General features: G+C 41.9%; 1 protein-coding gene and 1 non-coding gene across 2 annotated transcripts; one reads left to right on the forward strand and one right to left on the reverse strand.

The window, feature by feature from the left end:
• Nucleotides 1-1,235: 1,235 nt before the first annotated feature.
• On the forward strand, nt 1,236-10,745 carry LOC128766343 (uncharacterized). Its single transcript, XM_053877893.1, has 9 exons — nt 1,236-1,318; nt 3,577-5,527; nt 5,617-5,688; nt 5,795-5,824; nt 8,433-8,486; nt 8,555-8,614; nt 8,801-8,869; nt 8,972-9,019; nt 9,995-10,745. The coding sequence occupies exons 2-9, from the start codon at nt 3,589-3,591 to the stop codon at nt 10,225-10,227; spliced, it is 2,505 nt and encodes an 834-aa protein (XP_053733868.1). The 5' UTR covers nt 1,236-1,318; nt 3,577-3,588; the 3' UTR covers nt 10,228-10,745.
• A 6,150-nt stretch (nt 10,746-16,895) lies between these two features.
• Nucleotides 16,896-16,969, reverse strand: trnai-aau (transfer RNA isoleucine (anticodon AAU)). The gene has a single exon. It is a non-coding gene; the product is annotated as a tRNA-Ile (tRNA).
• Between the last annotated feature and the right edge of the window lie 3,350 nt (nt 16,970-20,319).

Consider the following 20,319-nt stretch of genomic DNA (forward strand, 5'->3'; position numbering starts at 1 on the left):
TTGTCCCCAGTCTCGGGGGAAGGTGGACACAACATGATTGTCTCCATTCTCCAAGCACTCCAGCAGCCATGAAGGGGACATTTAACATGAATTTATTCAACGCTAACACAAAACAACCATTTCTCTACAACATGAGATAAAAGTAAAAGACACAGTCCACAAATGAAACAAATGCCTTCCCTCTCGAGTCAAACGGCTTGGTTGTTAAACAAAACTCGAAGTGACTGTTACATAGCAAATAGCAAACAAAAAGTTCTGTACATACACTAAACTCAAGATGCTTGTTGAAACTTAAATTGAGAGCTTTAACACAAATCAAATGCAATGACAAAAAAGAACAAAACCAAAACTCTGAATACTAACTCTCTGAGGAACATCCACACAAAAGAACAATCACAGAACAACACCTGCTGATGGCTTGGGAGTGGTTGGAGAGGAGAGAGAGAGAGAGAGAGCAGGCAGCAGCTTCAGGTACTTGTAGACGTCTCCACTCCCTGATAGGCTGCACTCCGGCTCCAGCAAATCAGCGTTCATCTGGCCACGCCCACCACCACACACTGCAGGAAGCAGAAACTGCAATCTTCTGTTAAAAAGCAATATCACCCTGGGGTCATAACAATGGTCAGTGGAAACCTAGTCAATTTACCAAAATGATTAACATTGGAGAACATTGGATAAATAACAACTCTGAAGACGGTCATGAAATAGTACAAGTAAAGATCTGGTTAGGTGTAGAGGAAATGACAAACATAAGTTACTGAAATTCATGCAGAAGGACCAACAACAATCTGGGACATATTTAATAATTCAACAATGGTAAGTGATCATTGTTTCATAAGAACAAAAATCGAAGTAGAACTAATCCAAGGCAACAGACCAAAAACTCAATCTAAATGTTTCAAATAGATTGACTAGAATGTTTTTAAAAAGGAAATAAGAGGACAATTGTGGTGTTATGTTGATAAATAATTTCAACTCAATCTCAACTAACTTTGTTGTCCTGGATTTCTGTAGTTTTAAACCTACTAACTAATTTGACAATTGTAAATGATAAATACTACAGTGTGAATGGACTACAATTGAGTTACTTAACCAAAGAAGAGCTACAAATGCCTAGCCAAAGATAGATAAAAGAGACTTTGACTCTTTTAGTCCTCTACGACACGCCGTATTCAAACGTCATTCGCGCATGCCCAATTCTCAGCTCTAACCATGCGCGCATGCGCGGACTTTGCCACCGTCACAGGGTAGGAGATTGGGCAGCAACACGGACGGACATTCGAAAGCACGGATCGGGTCCGGACAGCTGCAGATTGGGGTAAGCTTGACGACTAACGATGGAAAAGAGAGTTTGCGTTGCAGCCAAATGTATAAATGACCAAACATGTCCCATGTGCTTCCTTGTTTCTCCGTTTACTTGCTCCTCGCTCTGTTCCATTCCACGTCACGGTCAGTCCAGGTCGGCAGCGGTCGGCTCCCCACAAACGAACAAAGATTTTAAGAGTCGAGTTAAGTTGGCTCGACAATGGCAGATTCGGTCTTTGCGCGTTAATATGTCAACAACGTGGACGTCTTGGAACACAAACCTTACCTCTTTCTAGTCATTGATATGTCCTCTGTCGCCTACAATTCGTTTTAACCCAAAAAATCCGTCTGGTTGAATAATAATGCTCTCGATGCAGTTGGATGATGAGACGTCGTTTAAGGGACCGTCCACTAATTCCAGAAAAGTGAAAAATGTCCATGAGTTATGAGTCTTACTAGCAAGTAAAATACAAAGCTGCTGGTCTCCAAATTCACGTGACTTGTAGAAGACCTCCCCGTAGTGCAAGGACTGTTTTCCTCTGTCTTATCACTTTCACAAATATTTACATCCCCGTGATGTTACTTCACTCTCTGTTTTTTTTTTTTTTTTTCAAATTCCCCTCTACTATTTTATTCAGGAATATTAGCCAACAGAAACTAAATTTGTTGCTTGTCAAGTGCCTCACCGTGATATGAGTGGACACGTTATTTTTTATTTTTATATTTGCATTTCCACGCATGTTTAACACAATTCTCGGTGCTGCTGAGTGTATAGTTCCAAAGGAGTGAGGTTTGTATCTGCTTGTTTTTGTTACGTGGACTTTTCTTAACTGGCAGTTGTTGCGCTTCAGTGATTGCATAATTCCAATTTTCGGAATTTATCTTAGGAAAAAACATGAGTTTGATTCACATTTGGTCTTTTTGAGATGTTTACAGTTTAAAAGTAATGATTGTAGCCTTGCAGCGAATGTTAACTCACGTGACCTTGATTCTGATGGAGACCCACTGGTGAGATTGGAAGGAAAGAATGACTTGTGGCCACGGGATTATTCACCTTCAGTAATGGAATCTGTAGGGTGCCACAGACTGTTGTGGACGAGTTTTTAGTTTTAACATCGTGGTTAGTTTTAATGGCATTCTTCAGTCATTCTTCATTTAGCATGTGTTATGTTTATAAACGAGCAAGAGGCGATCGCTCGCATGTAGCTATATTAAAGCCGTCATGGTAATGATACACTGCATCATGGGCTTTTGCAGACTAAAAATGTGTGGAAGAAGTAACAGTGATTGTGAAATGTAACAGGTTAATGTAAGAACAAAAAAAAAAAATCATCAAGCGATGATCTGATAGAATGAAATAAAAGCGCACCGAGCATTTTCCAAAATTGTGTTTTGGAAAATACTGACAAACAGATCTTTTCCATATTCAAATAGGACATGACACTGAGGTAAGGTGGGCGGGCAAAATCCCACCGTCGCTGCAAAATAGCATGGCCGGCAAGTAGGAGGGTAAAAGAAAGTGTCCTACTTGTGGCTGAAGTAAGCTGCTCATTCTCATCTCCCGTAGTACCAAAAAGAGCCAACAACGTGTTTGGTTCAATGTTGCAGAAATTACAGCTCGCGTTTGGAAAACACTCCTCCAAAATGAGCCTAGTCGGGGACATGAGCTGAAAATGTAATTTAAGGTGGACTCCCCCCGTTACATTGTGGGCTTATATATAGGTAAATGCGGAGCAATCTGGCTTTTGACATGTGGGCTCTCTGAATGACCACAACTTTTATTTACAAGCATCAAAATGGAGTCCCATTTGTCTTAAAGTGCTTTTTTTGTCCTCTTGAAGATTGTAGACGCATTTTGAATATAATACATTATTATTAAGTAAAACACACATTCAATTAATTTATACTGTTATTTGACAATTAAAAGGCTGATATTTCATTTCATACAATCTCCTTTCTTCAGTATGAATTATGCAAACTGTTAAATTCCTGTCGCTGTTTTGAATGTTTATTAAATTTTACAGCGGTCACCTGAACTGACATCAATGATGTTAATGGCTGTTAAATATGTGATGGAGATTTGCGCCAGTAGTGGTGGTGTTTCTTCCACCGCATCCCCACGTGGAGCTCACTCATCCCAGCCAGACTGTCGCACTGCTAGCAGATTGATGTTGTTGGATCATAGGAGAATTATACGATACAATATAGTTGAGTAACCTGTACGTTGAATTTTGATTTTTCATAATGGTGACTTATTGTAATTTCTTATAGGACAACCGTGCCATGGACTGCTCGCTGTCTGAATCCAGTTTTGTAGAAAGTGACTATATACTCACTGCTTCTTCAGAGTATTCGGACAGTGAGCTCAGCTATGATGAGGATAACACAGAGTTAGAACCCCAACAGATCCACGACCTCCAACATATTGAGAAAAACATGTCGGATGCAAGTGAGGAACTGGACAGTACCGACAAAGAAGACAACAGTGGTGAAGAAAAGGTCACAGAATCCCAAGTAACAGTCAAAAGATGTGTGTCAGGAGGACAGAAGCGAAAGTGGGACAAAAGAAATTACTGTATTTACTGCAAAAAAACGCAGAGCAAAATTGCACGGCATCTCAAACGGACACATAGTAAGGAAAAAGAAGTGGCCCTTGCGATGTCCTATCCACCAAGCTCTAAACAAAGTCGACAGATGTTTGAGGCACTACGGAGAAAAGGTAACTACTATCATAACATTGAAGTCCTGAAAGAAGGAAAAGGGGAGATTGTGACTAACAGACGGCCTACAGAACATGTCGATCCAGAAAACTATTTGCCGTGTCCCAAATGTTTTGGATTCTTCATGAGAAATGAACTTTGGAAGCACGAGCGTCGCTGTGCAAATAAAATAGGTGAACCTATTGTTGAGTCAAAGCGAAAACGCAGGATTCAGAGTGCAGCTTCTTCTCTCCTGCCATGCAGGGGACAAGCATTGCAGAGATGCGCAGAGATTGTGAGCAGAATGTTCATAGATCAAGTGTCCCATGAGGTGAAGAGCGACCCACTCATATGTGAGTTTGGTGTCAGACTTTTGGAGAAGTACAGCAGCGGTCGGTCAAAGGATGCACATGTGAGCCAAAAGATGAGAGAATTGGGCAGATTTGTCCTATCTGCAAAGTCCATCAATCCGAAAGTGAAGATGTTGCAGGATGTTTTGGTCCCTCCTCATTTTAAACTAGCTGTGCAAGCAGCAAAACAGGCCAGTGGTTTCATGAGTGCCAAATATAAGTACGACCCACCTTCTCTTGCAATAAAACTGGGCCAGTCGCTTAAGGCAGCGTGCAATATTGTGATTGCACAGTATGTGAAGGCTGAAGATGAAGTAGCAGCTTCCAGAGTGCGGAACTTCTCAAACCTGTTGGATGATGAGTGGCACCTCTATGTTTCCTGCCGAACACAAATAAACTTGGATGAGGACAGCTGGAACAAGAAGGATATGATCCCACTGACTCAAGACGTGATGGAGCTCAACAGTGTATTGAAGGCCAAAATTGAGTCAGCAAAAAAAGAGCTGCTGGATGGGCCGAACCCCAGCGCATACAGTACTCTCAGTGAGTGCCTTCTTTCAGCAATTACTCTTTTTAACCGAAGACGTCAATGTGAGGTGGCGAAAATACCTCTGTTCACCTACATGAACCGGGTAAAACAGAAACCTAATGATGACATCATGGCCTGCCTCTCCAAACTGGAACAAAGTCTGAGCACTGAACTCACCAGGCTGGTCATCAGAGTAAAGAAAGCCATTAAGGTGCCTGTGCTCCTCACCAAGGAGATGACAAAGTCTGTGGATTTCCTGGTCATGCACAGGAATGAGGACAACGACATCCTGGACCAAAATGGATACGTGTTTGCAAGACAGAACTCTAAATCTCATCTTCGTGGTTCTGACTGTTTAAGAAAGTACGCTGCTGTTTGTGGAGCGAAGAGGCCAGAAATGCTCACCTCAACTCACCTGAGGAATCACGTGGCTACGATCAGTCAGGTCATCAACTTAAAGGACAATGAGCTGCAGTGCTTGGCAAACTTTATGGGACACGATATACATATCCATCGGGAATACTACAGGTTAACAGAGAACACGCTTGAGCTTGCAAAGATGAGCAAGCTGCTTATGGCCATCGAAAGTGGGACTCATATCTACGACGGAATGTCACTGGACGAGATTGATTTAAGTCTGCAAGGTAAGCATGAAAGTAGGTCATAGGTCAATTGTTTCAAGATGTTGAGGTGGATTTTTTTAATCTAATGTTATTTTTGGTTTCGTATTTAGTCCAACCAGATGCCCAGGTGTCCGACGTCTGTGACTTCAATGAGGATTCCATCGACGTGCCTCAATCAGAATGTAAAAACCCAGATTTCTATCCATGATGTTGTGAATTAGTGTTAGGAGACGGTCGCATGTTTACTGAAAACTCCTTTACACCTTTTACTGCGTTGTTTTCTTGTAGATGAAGCCGCGTTTCTGACACAGGAAACAGGTAAACCTTTACTCTCTTTATTTGCCTTCATCCTTTGTCTACAGCAGTGATTCTTAATCATAAGGCTGAGACCCATGGTTGGGCCCGACTGGGCCTCTAGACGTTCTTTGCTTTACACCTCTGGTCCGTGAGGACTGCGACACACTGGTTTTAATACACTTGCCACGTATGGTGGCAGTAATGTGTCATTGAATTGACAGCTGCACATTTGTGTTAGTTACCAACTATGGAGAAGTTCTTGAAAAGAAAAAATTGTTAAAGAAAGTGATGGCGCCACCAACAGTAAAAAGTGTTCATGATAGCAGTTGGAGCAGTTTCTAAAATAAATTAGAGCATTTTTAGCGATACTTTCATTTACACTTACTTATCTTCTGTAGAGCTTATTTATGAAAAAATATATTCTTTGTCATTTACACATTTTATTATATTCCATTTATTGAGAACTTTATTCATGATGTACCATTTTCCAATTTTCACAACAGTATGCATGAAGTGTTTTTTTTCTTCTTTTTTTCCTTTAGCAATTTGATGAACATGACATGCACCTGCTTCTGCTGCTGGTTGGAATTTTCGATGACAAATATCTTTGCACTGATCTCATGGTTTCATGTCATTTCGCAAGGTTTTGGTTTGTTTACATGTATGGTTATTGAACACAAATCAAATCAGTCATTTTGAAATGAGAAATCACAGTAATGAATCAGTTGTATTCCTTGAATGGGCCCCAGACCCATTTATTCTGGAAAGGATGGGCCCCGAGATCAAAAAGGTTAAGAAGGTTTAATTGTTAATGTAAAAGCTGCAATCTGTTGTGGCGTTCATCAACTCGCTGATCTCAAATCTTCCAGTCACACTGACAACACATTGGACTGTTCAGATATCAGTGACCACAGATACATGGCGGCTCAGAAAACCGAACTATTGTCTTGGTCTGGCGGACTAAGTCAAACTTTTAAAATGCATATGTACAACAATTTGAATTCCTCTTAGTTGGACTACAATACCTGGATAATGCGGTTAATAGCTCAAGTGGCCCTGCATGTAACTCCTTGACTATGGTCAGACGCGGTGATATGCATCTGCCAAACTTCAGCTACGCTGCTGAAGCAAACAGACTACTAAGTTGTAAGTGTAACTTGAATACATAACAAATCTGACATCAGCTGCAGATGTCTACATTTGTCTTGAACCATCTACACTCGGGTCATTTTGATTGTTAGTTCTAGTTTGTTAGAAGATTAAAAGACATTTTTTGTAGGGAGACCATGCCATCACAGAACCATTAGTCGGGGCTCACACACACACACACACACACACACACACACACACACACACACACACACACACACACACACACACACACACACTCTCTAAATCGTGACTCTGTGCTTTAGATACTCACCATTAGGGATGGGCAATAACTTATTGTACCGCCAAGCACAATCTCCACAATGCCAACTCTGCGTCTCACGATAAATTTAATTAACACACGGCACTCGCTGAATTGGACTTGCACATGTGAACATGATGAGACCGCGACGCTGTGTTCGACAGCTGACACCAGCCTGTGACAGTTGTGGAGAGTGTGGTGGACTTAGGTTCACAATCGTAGTTTTAAACTCATTCTTAATACTGGGAACCTTTGATAATGACACTGGTCAACTCTCGGTCTCTGCATCTGTGTTTATTTTTAATTAGATGGAGTGGTCCTCACAGGTTCTCCGACGTGGTCGTCTGCGTTGGTTCGCTGCGCTGGTCCCTCTGCAAAACAATGTGGTGAAAATGGTTGGACATTAGTTGAACTCGGCGTCCTCTTCCGTGTCCCAATTAGGGTTCACTGATCGTGGACACACTCTTAAATTCGGTCAAAATATTAGTGAAATCTTCTATAAGGCAATGAAAAACCATTTTAGGAGAAAGACTTGTGAAATGGTTTTTCATCACACAAGACAAAGGACTGACAGTTTGTATAATGATTTTGAGAACAGAATATGACTAAATGATCATTTATTCACATCATTTCTAATATTTCTTCAATAACATCTAGGAAATGTGTCCAGACTGATCCATAGTTAAAGTCAACTGTTTAGAGACATGAGATACAGCAGACAGACGGCTCAATTTAACCCCTAAATAAAACTGGCAGATCAGTCTGTCAGACACCAGCGGCTTCTACCAGAGACGTGAAACATTGAATTTCTCATCTTAACACTGATATTTAAATATAAACAAATAATGACATTGGAGACAAACTCCACTAAGTTTACAAGTTAATTTATTGTGATAACTTTTATATCGCCCATCCCTACTCGGCATCTATAATTCTTGCAATACAAAGAAAACAAACTATTCATTTTATTCAGACACTTGTGAGTTGAATGTAGAAACCTGCTAAGGGACGAGTGTTGAGGAAGTACAAATGTTACTCAGTCTCAAATGCTCCACGTCAGCTTCGCCTTTTCTGATAGTTGGACCAGCAGGACTAATGGGCGACCACATTACTGAAAGTTAACCTAGGTGACTGAGAAAACAAGATACTTGAGCACAAGTCTGTGTTCAGTGTCGATTTACGCCATTAAATACTCCCCTTTGTTGGTCTCACCTGTAGGACTGTCCAGAATGCAGACAGAGAGGAGCCCTGAGCCAGTTCAAGCTTCAGATGGTATGACTGTAACATAAAGAAGACAGGCGCTTGGAAATGCTCATATGTTGTTTTCTTTTTTGTTACAGACCGTCCAACATCCTCTTCTTGGTCAATGGAGATGTACAGAAAGAGAAAAATGGAAACAGGTGACGAAACCCTCAGTTGTTGTGCGTTTGGTATCTTTGCATCTGCTTGCACAGTTATTGTTCATGTGTTTAGTCTACTGACTTGTGGAACCTGTATGATGTGTAACCTGAGATTTAAGTAAACATAGTTTATGAGTCTAGCGTGTATAAATACTCTTCATTCTATTTTCTCCATATTTCCTCCAGATTGGATTGAAGAGAAGGAGTCAAACAAGAGGTCAAAGAGCACCTCTCAGCCAGTTGAGGATTCAGATGGTATGTGAGCATAACTTCAAGATGAGTGCATGAATGTTTATTGACAACATTAAATCAAAAGTAATCTTTTTTGTTTGTTTGTTTTTCTTGTTGTGCATACAGACATTCTGACTGAAAGGCCAGTCCAGTTTAGAACAATTCAGGAAACGGGTAAGTCTCATTTTATAAAGAACTATGTTCTGCATATCATTGAAAAACAAAGCCACAATGTTAATTTATGAAAAAATATCCTCCAAAAATAAAACATTGAAATGAAAATAAATCAAAATGTGAACTCACAAGTTAACACAAGCAACGTCTGAACGTCTAAAACGGGCACCTTTGGGAACTCCTTCAGGAGAAGATAAAAAAGACAACTGAAATTCAACAGTGCTGTGTGTGTGATGCCATGATCTACCTCAGTGCTGAAGTGGCAGGAATGTTCCTCAGCATCTCAAGGACCCAGAAGCATTTCTTTCCAGAATCGAACAAAGCTTAAGTTGTTCACAAAGTGTTATAATTTAGTGGTCAGATGGATGGCAATGTGTTGAAGGATTTACCTTTCAGCTAAAAGCCCAAAGTTCTCAACAGGAACTAGAGTTCTCCATTTTCGAATTTGACAAATCAAACTAGAACATATATGTTTGTCTAAATAAATAAAAAAACAACTCAATAGAAGACTGTCAACTTTGCGTTTTCTTACTCTGACAGTACTGGAAAGCCTTTAAGAGCTCATTGCACCACCCCTTGTTTGGGCCTCTCTCTAAAACATGTAAACCGGGAGAACACTGTACAATCAGGCTTTTCAGAATAGCTTTTGAAAACTAACTGCTAACTGTAAAGCGTCTTTGAGTATCCGAGAAAAGTGCTATATGTATTATTATTTTATTGTTATCGTCTCATTGAACATGTCTACACTGAATATTTCAGCTCAACGCTGTAATCTGTTCAAATTAATGAAAACACTTGTTCATCAGTATATTTTCAAGCAGCTGTTAATGTTTCTTTGAATTATATTTGAAAGATATCATATCTTTGTCATCAGGTTGAGAAGGTAAAGAAATGTATTTTATTGAGGAGAGAAGTGCATGATTTTGTTTTAATTGTGTGTATTCAATTTTCAGTTTTTGCTGATTTGTGTTTCAGACTTGGATTCACAGTCGCCTCCACAAAAAAGCCGTCACAGGCCTTGGAGTTCTCAAGAGAAGGAAGCTGTCTGGCGGCAGCTGGGAGAATTCATCTCACAGCTTAGAGTACCTGGTAAAGAAGCCTGTGAAAAGGCCCTGAATGCAGAACAGGTGCTCTCCAGGCGCAATTGGAAAGACATTAAAAACCAGGTGCACAATACAGTTACAACTCTGAAACGCAAGCAACAGTGAAATTACGCATCTGTGAGGTAGGAGTTACAAGAACATTCAGCTGAGTTATTATGTATAAGCAATATTGTGCTAGCTTATATGTTCATTCATGTGTGTCAGATTCGGTCTGTCTTTTGTAATAATATCTGTTCATTTTGTGTGAATAGTAGTCCGGACTGCACGTGAGTGGACTGTTGAATTAAAAATTCTTTCCCAGACAAGATAGTTTGTATTCATTTGGACTGTCAAAATGAACGTGTTGAAAACGTGTTCACTACAGTGAGCCTTCACATATGTTAACCGTTGGCATCGTAGCCAGAGAGATGAGTCACTTTTCTCTGTTCTTCATCCTCCTGACTTATTTCTACATCTAAATAGTTTTTTAATTTTTTTTTTTTAACACCGTCCAAGTACAACAACGATGACACTCTGAGAATTGGAATAGTACTCGGTGAAACCTGTGTTCACAGACTCTTAAAAAGAGTGTACTTGTCATTGTTTTCAGTCCAGGCTCCGCTGCAATTAAAGGACTAGCGTCTTCTGAGAGTTACATAAATGTGTGTGTATTTCTTGAGTCATGTTAACTTAAGAGTGTTGTGTAAACCATGTATAAAAGAAGCAAGGATGAATTGAGGATCAATTTTTTTTATTTTTATTATTTTTACTTATTACTTTGTGAATGTAACTGACTGGTATTTAAGAATTCAGTCAAAACAAATGCTGAACATTGCTGAAAGAAAACTTCCGACTTCCACACCGAGGAGCTGACCTTGGCTACAAGCATTTAAATTGCCAACAAGATTTTTTTTTAATCAAATGCCACCTCTAATTTATATATGTATATATACACACACACACACACACACACACAGTGGGGCAAAAAAGCATTTAGTCAGCCACCAATTGTGCAAGTTCTCCCACTTAAAAGGATGAGAGAGGCCTGTAATTTTTATCATAGGCACACTTCAACTATGAGAGACAAAATGAGAGGAAAAATCCAGAGAATCACATTGCTTGATTTTTAAATAATTTATTTGCATATTATGGTGGAAAATAAGTATTTTGTCAAAAACATGAGACGTGTGATATACCCTTTGTTGGCAATGACAGAGATGAAACATTTTCTGTAACTCTTCATGAGATTTTCACACACAGTTTTAGGTATTTTGGCCCATTCCTCCATGCAGATTGCCTCTGGAGCAGTGATGTTGTGGGGCTGTCGCTGGGCAACACAGATTTTCAACTCCCTCCAAAGATTTTCGATGGGGTTGAGATCTGGAGAGGATCTTAAAATGCTTCTTGTGAAGCCACTCCTTGGTTGCCCGAGCGGTGTGTTTGGGATCATTGTCATTGTCAAGCGGTAATGTGATTCTCTGGATTTTTTTTCTCGTTTTGTCTCTCATAGTTGAAGTGTACCTATGGTGAAAATTACAGGCCTCTTTCATCCTTTTAAGTGGGAGAACTTGCAGAATTGGTGGCTGACTAAATACTTTTTTGCCCCACTGTATATATATATATATACAAACAGTACAGTAAAACTGTCATTCCAGAGGAGGCCTGGGATCGAGCTTCCTGTTTATGAACTCCTCCAATCATGTGTTTGGAAGGAGTCTCAGTTGAGGAGTACACCACTCCCTTGCGTAACACTCTCTGGGCAGGTGCAGGCACGTGGGACTCTGAGCAAGCAAGCCAGTGTTGAGGGGTTGCCGGGCTTGAAGCTGGCAGCAAACGCCACTGTCTGCCGGTTGTAATCGAGCAGCTTCTGCCACAAGGCCACAATTTAGCCCACCTCAGCTGTGAGAACATCAGGCACAAGACATATCAGGACATGAAAATAAGAAGCATGTTTTCTGAGGTACAGCAAGAGAGATCAATGATCCTCACCTGTTGACTGGCCAGAGTCAATCATATCAGTGTCCTGGGCTCCATCACACACTCAGCCAGACTCTCCACCCTGTGCCAACGCCTGGCAGGCCAGCGTCATCCACAGCCTGAGAAAATACAGAAATTACCAAAAGTATTTGCTCGCCTGCCTTGACTCACATATGAACTTAAGTGCCGCCCATTCCGAACCCGTAAGGTTCAGTATGATAACGGTCCACCTTTTGCAGCTAAAACAGCTTCAACTCTTCTGGGAAGACTGTCCACAAGGTTGAGGAGTGTGTTTATAGAAATGTTTGACCATTCTTCATAAAGTGCATTGGTGAGGCTGCACGCTGATGATCGTGGAGAAGGCCTGGCTCCGCTCTAATCCACTCCAAAGGTGTTCTATCAGGAGGTTCAGGTCAGGACTCTGTCCAGGCCAGTCAAGTTCATCCACACCGGACTCAGCCATCTCTGTCTTTATGGAGCTATCTTTGTGCACTGGTGCACAGTCATGTTGGAAGAGGAAGGGGCCCGCTCCGAACTGTCCCCACAAGGTTGAGAGCATGGAGTTGTCCAAAACGTTTTGGTATCTTGAAGCATTCAAGCATTCAAAGTTCCTTGACTGGAACTGAGGGGCCAATCTCAACTCGAGAAAAACAACCCCACAGCATAATTCCTCCACCACCAAATTTCACACTTGGCACAATGCAGTCTGAAATGTACCGTTCTTCTGGAAACCTCCAAACCCAGACTGGTTACACCACTGCATCCGGCGCTTTGCATTGCACTTGGTGATGTATGGCTTGGATGCAGCTGCTCGGCCATGGACAGCCATTCAATGAAGCTCTCAGTGCACTGTACTAATCTGAAAGCCACATGAAGTTTGGAGCTCTGTCGCCATTGACTGCAGCAAGTCAGCAACCTTTTTGCACCTCAGCATCCGCTGACCCCTTTTCGTCAGTTTACATGACCGACCACTTGGTGGCTGAGTTGCTGTTCTTCCCAAATTCTTCCTTGTTCTTATAACAAAGCTGCCAGTTGACTGTGGAATATTTAGGAGCAAGGAAATTTCACGACTGGATTTGTTGCGCAGGTAGCATCCTATGACAGTTCCACGCTGGAATTCACTGACATCCTGAGAGCGGCCCGTTCTTACACTAATGTTTGTCAAAACAGTCTGCAGGCCTAGCTGCACACCAGTGGCCAGACCCAGTGGCTAGGACACCTGATTCTCAACAAGCCTGTTAAAACGATTGGCATGAGTAACCTGTTGCTCAAAATCCCTCCAGCATTCCAGATTTAGAGCGACGGGTTACTCATGCCAATGGTTTTAAAAGGCTTGCCGGAGTCCTTCAAGCCCTTCACAATTCATGTCACACAGAGCGATGTACAGATTACTTTTGCAGACTTCAAAACGATGTTGCGCAGTGATGAAGATACGGAGAAGATGTGAGGTCAACGGAGCTGGCTGATGGCTCAGGGAATAGCAGAGCAGGGAGGTGACGCGGAGTTGTGTTTGCTCGACAGCGGAGGGAAAGTATCTGAAGTGACACTGAAACAGGTGCTATTCATCCCCTCATATCCACAGAATATATTTGCTGTTAAGGCTGCGACTACTCACTTTCAGACAAGGGAAGGATGTACTTACTACAGAGATGGTAAAAAGCTTCTATGAGAGAAACCGACTTTACTACTCACTGACTGTAAATGTTGATGAAAATGAGTCTGGTGGCAAGTGTCAGGGGGTTTACAACTTGCAGACATGACATGAGATTCTTGGGCATTTTGGGGATATTTAACCCCCTCAATGTGAAGTCTGTATTCAGGGAAAGTTTGTACAAACCAGAAACAGAAGTCCTGATATGGGAGCTAAAGCTCCATATTACAGTTAGCTGCAGTGGAATTTATTGACTTCAATAAAGAGAAGAAATTAGACGGCAGATGTGCACAGGGAATATTTGTCGGTTATGACAAGAACAGCTTGGCTGATGTTGGCGTCATTAAAAACCACGAATTGGTTAGATTTGTGACCAAAACACAAATTGAGCATCAGACACACAGAAAAATGGATGGACGTGTCTGCGAAACACAAGGAAAGAGATGTGGCCAAAGGATACAGCCACAAAATGGGTGTTGACCTCACAGAGACTTTTCCTCCGACGGCTAACATTACCAGTATTAGAGTGCTGGTACAAAATGCAGTACAGGAGAACATGATGTTATATCAAATGGATGTTTACTTGCATGCTCCAATTGACTGTGAAAATTACATGGACCACCAGAGTGTTTTAAGGTCAGACCAGAAACAATTGAAAAACTAGTATATAGGTTAGAAAAATCACTGTATGGCCTGAAACAATCTGACAGAAACTGGAACGAGTTGTTACATGAGCGTTTGACTCAGAATGATTTTGTTCAAAATCCTGTTGACTATTGTGTTTACACAAGGCTGACAGGTGAAGCAAAGGAGATCATGGTGGTATTTGTGGATGATTTAATCACTGTTGCCAGCGATCAAGAATCAATGAATTATTATTTACCTGGGTGAATTCAAGCACTTCCTGGGTATCCATTTCAATCAAAGTGAATCAGGTGCATAAGTGACTTAGAGAAAAATGTGAAGGACGGTTCAACATGCAAAACTCCTCCACCCTGTGAGCTGAAGCTTGACTAGAGTGATTGTGCTCAAAAGATGAACCATGTCCAGAAATACAGAGGCAGGAGGTCACCTCATGTACCTGGCAACTTGGACCAGACCAGATCTTTGTTTGACAGTAAGCAAACTGGCACAGCAGAGCACAAGAGCAGTGGCTGACTGTAAAACGTGTTTTGAGATATTTGAAAGGTCTGAGTGAGAAAGAGCCGTGTTATGAAAAATGTGAGAATGACAGGCCAGGCAGTGGAATGTCTTCGCGTTTCCCTCTCCGTGCCTGATAAGCCTTCTATTGCTTCTGTTGGGCAATCTTCTTGTAAAATTATAAAACAAAAAAAAGTCAGTTTTTTTAGGTGAAGTGTCTGCGAAGCATCGTTTGGTGTTTTTCAGCTACGTTGAGTCCTTTTTGAACGTAGCTGTACACTCACCTGTACACGGGTTCCGACAACAATGGTGAGCCAATACCTGTTTTAATGTCTAATATTCCAGAAGGCGAGGTAACACAAATAAAGTTCAACTTCTTTCCAAAAAATAAAAAATAAAGTAGTAATAATATAATAAAGTAATTGCACAAAAAATAAATGGCCTTTAACATGCTACAGACAGAAAAAAAAAAACTGAATGCCTGCCCACATTCAAACGTGAAACACCTGGCACTCATCACGTTCCTAAATAGCTTGGCTGGTAAGTGTGCCAGCCCTTAGACAAACTAAAAAACTGCACTTAAAACAACAAAAGATGTCATAATAACAAATGTAATATTGTGGCTGCAACAGTCTGTGCCAATTTATTCCATTAACCTTGGCATGAGGGTCTGCCACTGCTGCAGCCTTTGTCTCCAGGTGTTCTTCTGGGACCTCAACAGCTGGGATTTACCCTCCATCTCACTTGCATTTGCGTTACCTGTTTTGCGGAGTTAATGCCTGCCACAATTCCCTCATCTTGTTTGATGTTCCTATTGGTCTGCTCATCTTGATCATCAGCCTGTGGGTGGTAGGTTGAGGTAATGCAGTAGTTCACTCCTAGGGCCTCAAAAACACTGCTGTTGACCTGAATGAAGGGCAATATAAAACAACTGCTACGTGATTGATGGTTCACATTAATTCTCAAAAATACATCCATCATACATCAAATGTATTGATGCACCTCAATGACAAATTCCGGTCAGTAATTGTTTTTTTCCACAAGACCAAAGTCCAGAAGAATGTTGACAATCTTCTTGGGCACCTCGGGCGCACTTTTGGTGTAGAGGCTTTTTGCCACAACCCACTTAGTGAAAGGTCTGTGGCTGTCATTATAAACCCAGATAGATCAAATGAAAAATGCTGTAAACACATGCTGCGAAATGGCACGACAATTACTTGTTTTTCTCATAATCCATCCTTCGAAATGTCATGTATACAGTGTACCTTTTTCCTGTAGCTGTGGTTGGAAGGGGACAAATCCATTCCAAGACCACTCCATGCCACTTTCATGTTACGGCATTTGAGAAGTGCTTGGATCTCACTGGTCTTTCTAACACTTACCTGGGTGAATTGGACATGTTGGAAAGAGAAGACGATGAATGAGGTTCACGCATGTGGTAGACAAAGAACGAAGACGGTATTCACCAGGATGCCCTCTGGTACCAAGGTTGTCATGGCATGTCTTCAACACATCACGTACCTGAGTAATGCAAGGACCAACACATCAATACTCACCTTTGACAATGAAATCTTTCGAACAGCCCTCTGAATAGTTCTCTTCATGATTACAGGTTGATCACAGTGAAGAGTCAGGTGGTGGTAGTTTTGATTTTCCAGGAAATGCTGAATCTCCAAGAAAAGGATTTTTTTTTTTGTGATTTATATATGTACATCTTTCAAAGGGGGGAAGAAGGTAAAGATCAGCGACGTCATAATCAATCAGGGTCAGTGAAGCTAATCGAGCACTTGTCTTAGTCTGGAAACTCTCTGCATGTAACCACAGTCAATTTCAGTTAAAAATACGCCCCAGGTTTACCATACTAGTGATGAGAATTTGCCCCTCTGGGAGCTGCTTCTGTTTCACTCAGTTTTGCATCACATTCGGTGCAAACTTGTGTGTTGGAACACGACACAACCCGCATCGTTCTGTGGAAACGCACCATAAATTAAGGTGGCGCCCCAAACACACATATAAAGTATAACAGTAGCCAGCATGGGGATGGAACCCATGGCCTTGGCGTTATTAGCACCACGCTCTAACCATCTGAGCTAACCGGCCAGTTGCATGAGTTATTGTATTGCTGTTCTGCAGATAAGGAGAACAGCAATACAACTGAAGGAGAGGAGCAAGGAACCAAGTCAAGATGAGTTCAAAGCAAGCAAGCTCAAGTTGGACTTGTCACAACAGTGTCTGTTTCTCCAGCAAGGATTCAAGGCCTTTCTTTCTCAATTCCATCTTGCTGGTTGAAATGAATCCCAAATTACAGGCACAATTGGTGAAACTCCAGCTTCCTTGTGTTGAAGGAGCACAGCAGACGTTCAATTTCCTTTTCAAGCGATGCTTCTATGAGAAAGTTTGTCATTAGTTGCAAAAAGAATCACAAAGACCTCAAAGGTTGGTGGTTCAAGCCCACCCAGGGACGTGCTGAACGTCAGGCTACATCCACTCCGAGCCACACATATCCTGTCTAAACTTTTTCTGTGCCGGTTTCAAAGAAGAATGGGCCACTTGGAGAATCAGATGTGGCAGTGCAATTAGGGGGGATCAGGGATTGTACTCACAGTTGCTGCACAGAAGCTAAAGTTGAAACATCAGTCTCTTACAAGTACCATGCATTAGCAGTCAGACCATGCAACAACAGCTGTTGACCGTAATACATGACTTTCATGGTTCAGCCAATATTGAGGGACTCACTAGTAATCCCAGCTCCACGCTGTGGAGAAGATAGTTTTAAGAGGTGTTTTTATTGAGTTGCTCAATGCGCTCGCTGCATGGAATAACTGAACACATTTTCAGGCACATGCTTTGGTTCCTGCATACAAATGAAATGCTGTCATCTGTAAAAACACAAATAGCTCAAGGGACTGTCTGTGTGGATATTATATTTATAATAATAATCATAATAACAGAAGATCCCAGGTTCACATGTGTTCATGGAACGATGATTAAGAGTTGGGGTCTCCATCATGACACCTGATTGGTTAAACTGTGTGTGCTTGGAACTAAAAGCTGCAGTTCTTTCTGGGACAGTTTGGTGACCCCTGTTTCAGTGGATTATCATGAAGGACTGTTTTTTTGGAGCTCAACATCACGTCTGTCAGAGTGAGTACGTGAATGAAGTTATAAGATAAAGCAGGTCACGTCCCTGGGTGGGCTCAACTCACCAACCTTTCGGTTAACAGCGGAACGCGCTAACCTATTGCGCCACAGAGACATGCTGATCCACAAGAGAATGTGAACGTTTTTCAGTTCTCAAGGTTTGAAGATTGTGCAGAGGGATTGTGTGACTGAAGTCAGTGATAGCTATGTGTTTTTCAGCAAAGAGAGAGTGTGAAAGAAAGATGGTAGCAGTGCTTTAGGGAGTAAATGAATAAAGAGAAAGAGAGCAAAAGGTTCCACCATTTCATCTTTGCATCAACCAACACTGTCTTCCACTTCTTTGTCCCAAACCTCATTGTACCGATCACATGGACATTGTGTTGTCACATGCCTCACATCACTTAGTAGTGTTGTTGTGTCCCAAAACTTCTTCAAATCTTGTGTCAGTGTTTTGCATTCAAATCTCTGTCAAAAGCACGTATTACACATGTTCAGTCTAAGTGCCAGCACAAGGTCAGAAGCTCCAAGCTAATAGTCAACGCTGGTTGTCCTGGGCAAGAACTAGGAACACGACGACCTATGGGACAGGAGTCCACCCAAAGGGGTTTATGGCTTGATCAGGATCATGGTGACTGATCGATGGGTCGATACCTCCATGTTAGCAACCGTTAGCATGGTTGCGAAAGTGAGACCGTGCTCACTCGTGTGATCAAAAGTGAAACTCTTTGTTTTTGCCACTTGACATCTGTCATTCTTGTAATACATTGACAACACAACATCCAGAGTATTAAAATTTATTTACAAACTTGTGAGTTTATTCCCAAAACCTGCCGAAGGAAACGGGTTGATGATGATGACACCGTTGAACCATCATCTCTGAAGTTAAACTAGTTAAACTAGTCAGCACGATCGCTGTCGACAGAGTTCAATAAAACAGTCTGAAACAGCTTCTCTCTACCTGTCACCTTCAATCGCTCTTCTTCTACTGTCATAGGAACCTTAGAGACTGAAGAGCTCACAGCGCCACTCCTCCTCACAGAGGTGCACTTCTCATAGCTCAATTGTCTCTGCTCTGCATTTCCCATAGAAGCATCGCTTGAATCAGGAATTGAACCCTGGACCCTGAGATTAAAAGTCATTCGTCTGCTGTGCTCCTTCAACACAAGGGAGCTGAAGTTTCATCAACTGTGCCTGTAATTTGGATCCGTTTCAGTCAGCAAGATGGAATTGAGAAAGAAAGGCCTTGAATCCTTGCTGGAGAAACAGACACTGTTGTGACCAGTCCAACTCGATAATGAAAGTAGCTTCATGTTTCATGCACACTTTAATTCAAGCAGCTGTTTGCAGTCCTGGAATATTTGCTTTTGGTGGCGCCACAGGTGAATGAGTGTAACTGCAGGCTGTCGTAAAGCTGGGTCTCCGGTGACTCCCCCCCATCCCACGTTTGTTTATGAGGAAAGACCGTGACGAAACAGTGAAAAATGTAATCACAGAAAGTAATATACACAACACTGTCCAGCTCATACTTGCAAAGGCAACTTCTAGAAGCATCTAGCATTCAACATCAGAGATGGAACTCTGTCATGCAGCCAGTGAGGAGAGGCAGGATCCAGCGAGAGGTGGAAGCAGCTGCAAGAGCGACGGACCCAGATTATGCTGCTGAATCTATGTGCAAGGTGAGAGGAATATTGTACTTTTACTGTTGATTGTGTGGGGACAAGGGAGTGGACAAGCTCAATTTGAGCAGGCTGAGAAGTTGCACCCAACGTGGGGTCTCATGCTCTACCGACTGAGCTAGTCGGGCTACATGGCATGTGGTCTGACAGAGAAAAAATGCACATCAAATAACATTATAAAACCCTTTAAAAACTCATGCTGGGTCAAGACAACCACACAGCAACTGATTCAGAGACACATGCTTTAAACAACTCCAGTCCAAAGTTCACATATACTGTAAACTATAGTTGGCTTTTATAGTTGTCATTTACCACCACCATTTACCAGTGGCGGGCCGTGAATTTTTCACCTTGGCCTTTAGTCAAGGAGTAAGTTAGTAAGTAATGTGGTTTCCCCAAAAGTTTTGGAGAGCACCGTTGTGTTTAAGTGTCCAGCAGTGCTTTGGTGTCCAGTGTTGCTCCAAACACCATGTCGATCTGTGGCAAATAACAAGCACTCCCAGCAATACAATTTGCAGTGTTCCTCAGAGCTGGTGAGCCAGGGGTACCGCTCGTAGTTAGCGGACTGAAAGTGGCGGACAAGTCCTTTTCCCGGTTGTGACAGGCTTGCTAGCTTCGGAGTTGCCCGACCTT

The sequence above is a fragment of the Synchiropus splendidus genome, chromosome 10 (assembly GCF_027744825.2).
Source record: "Synchiropus splendidus isolate RoL2022-P1 chromosome 10, RoL_Sspl_1.0, whole genome shotgun sequence".
In the NCBI taxonomy this organism is placed as follows: Eukaryota; Metazoa; Chordata; class Actinopteri; order Syngnathiformes; family Callionymidae; genus Synchiropus; species Synchiropus splendidus.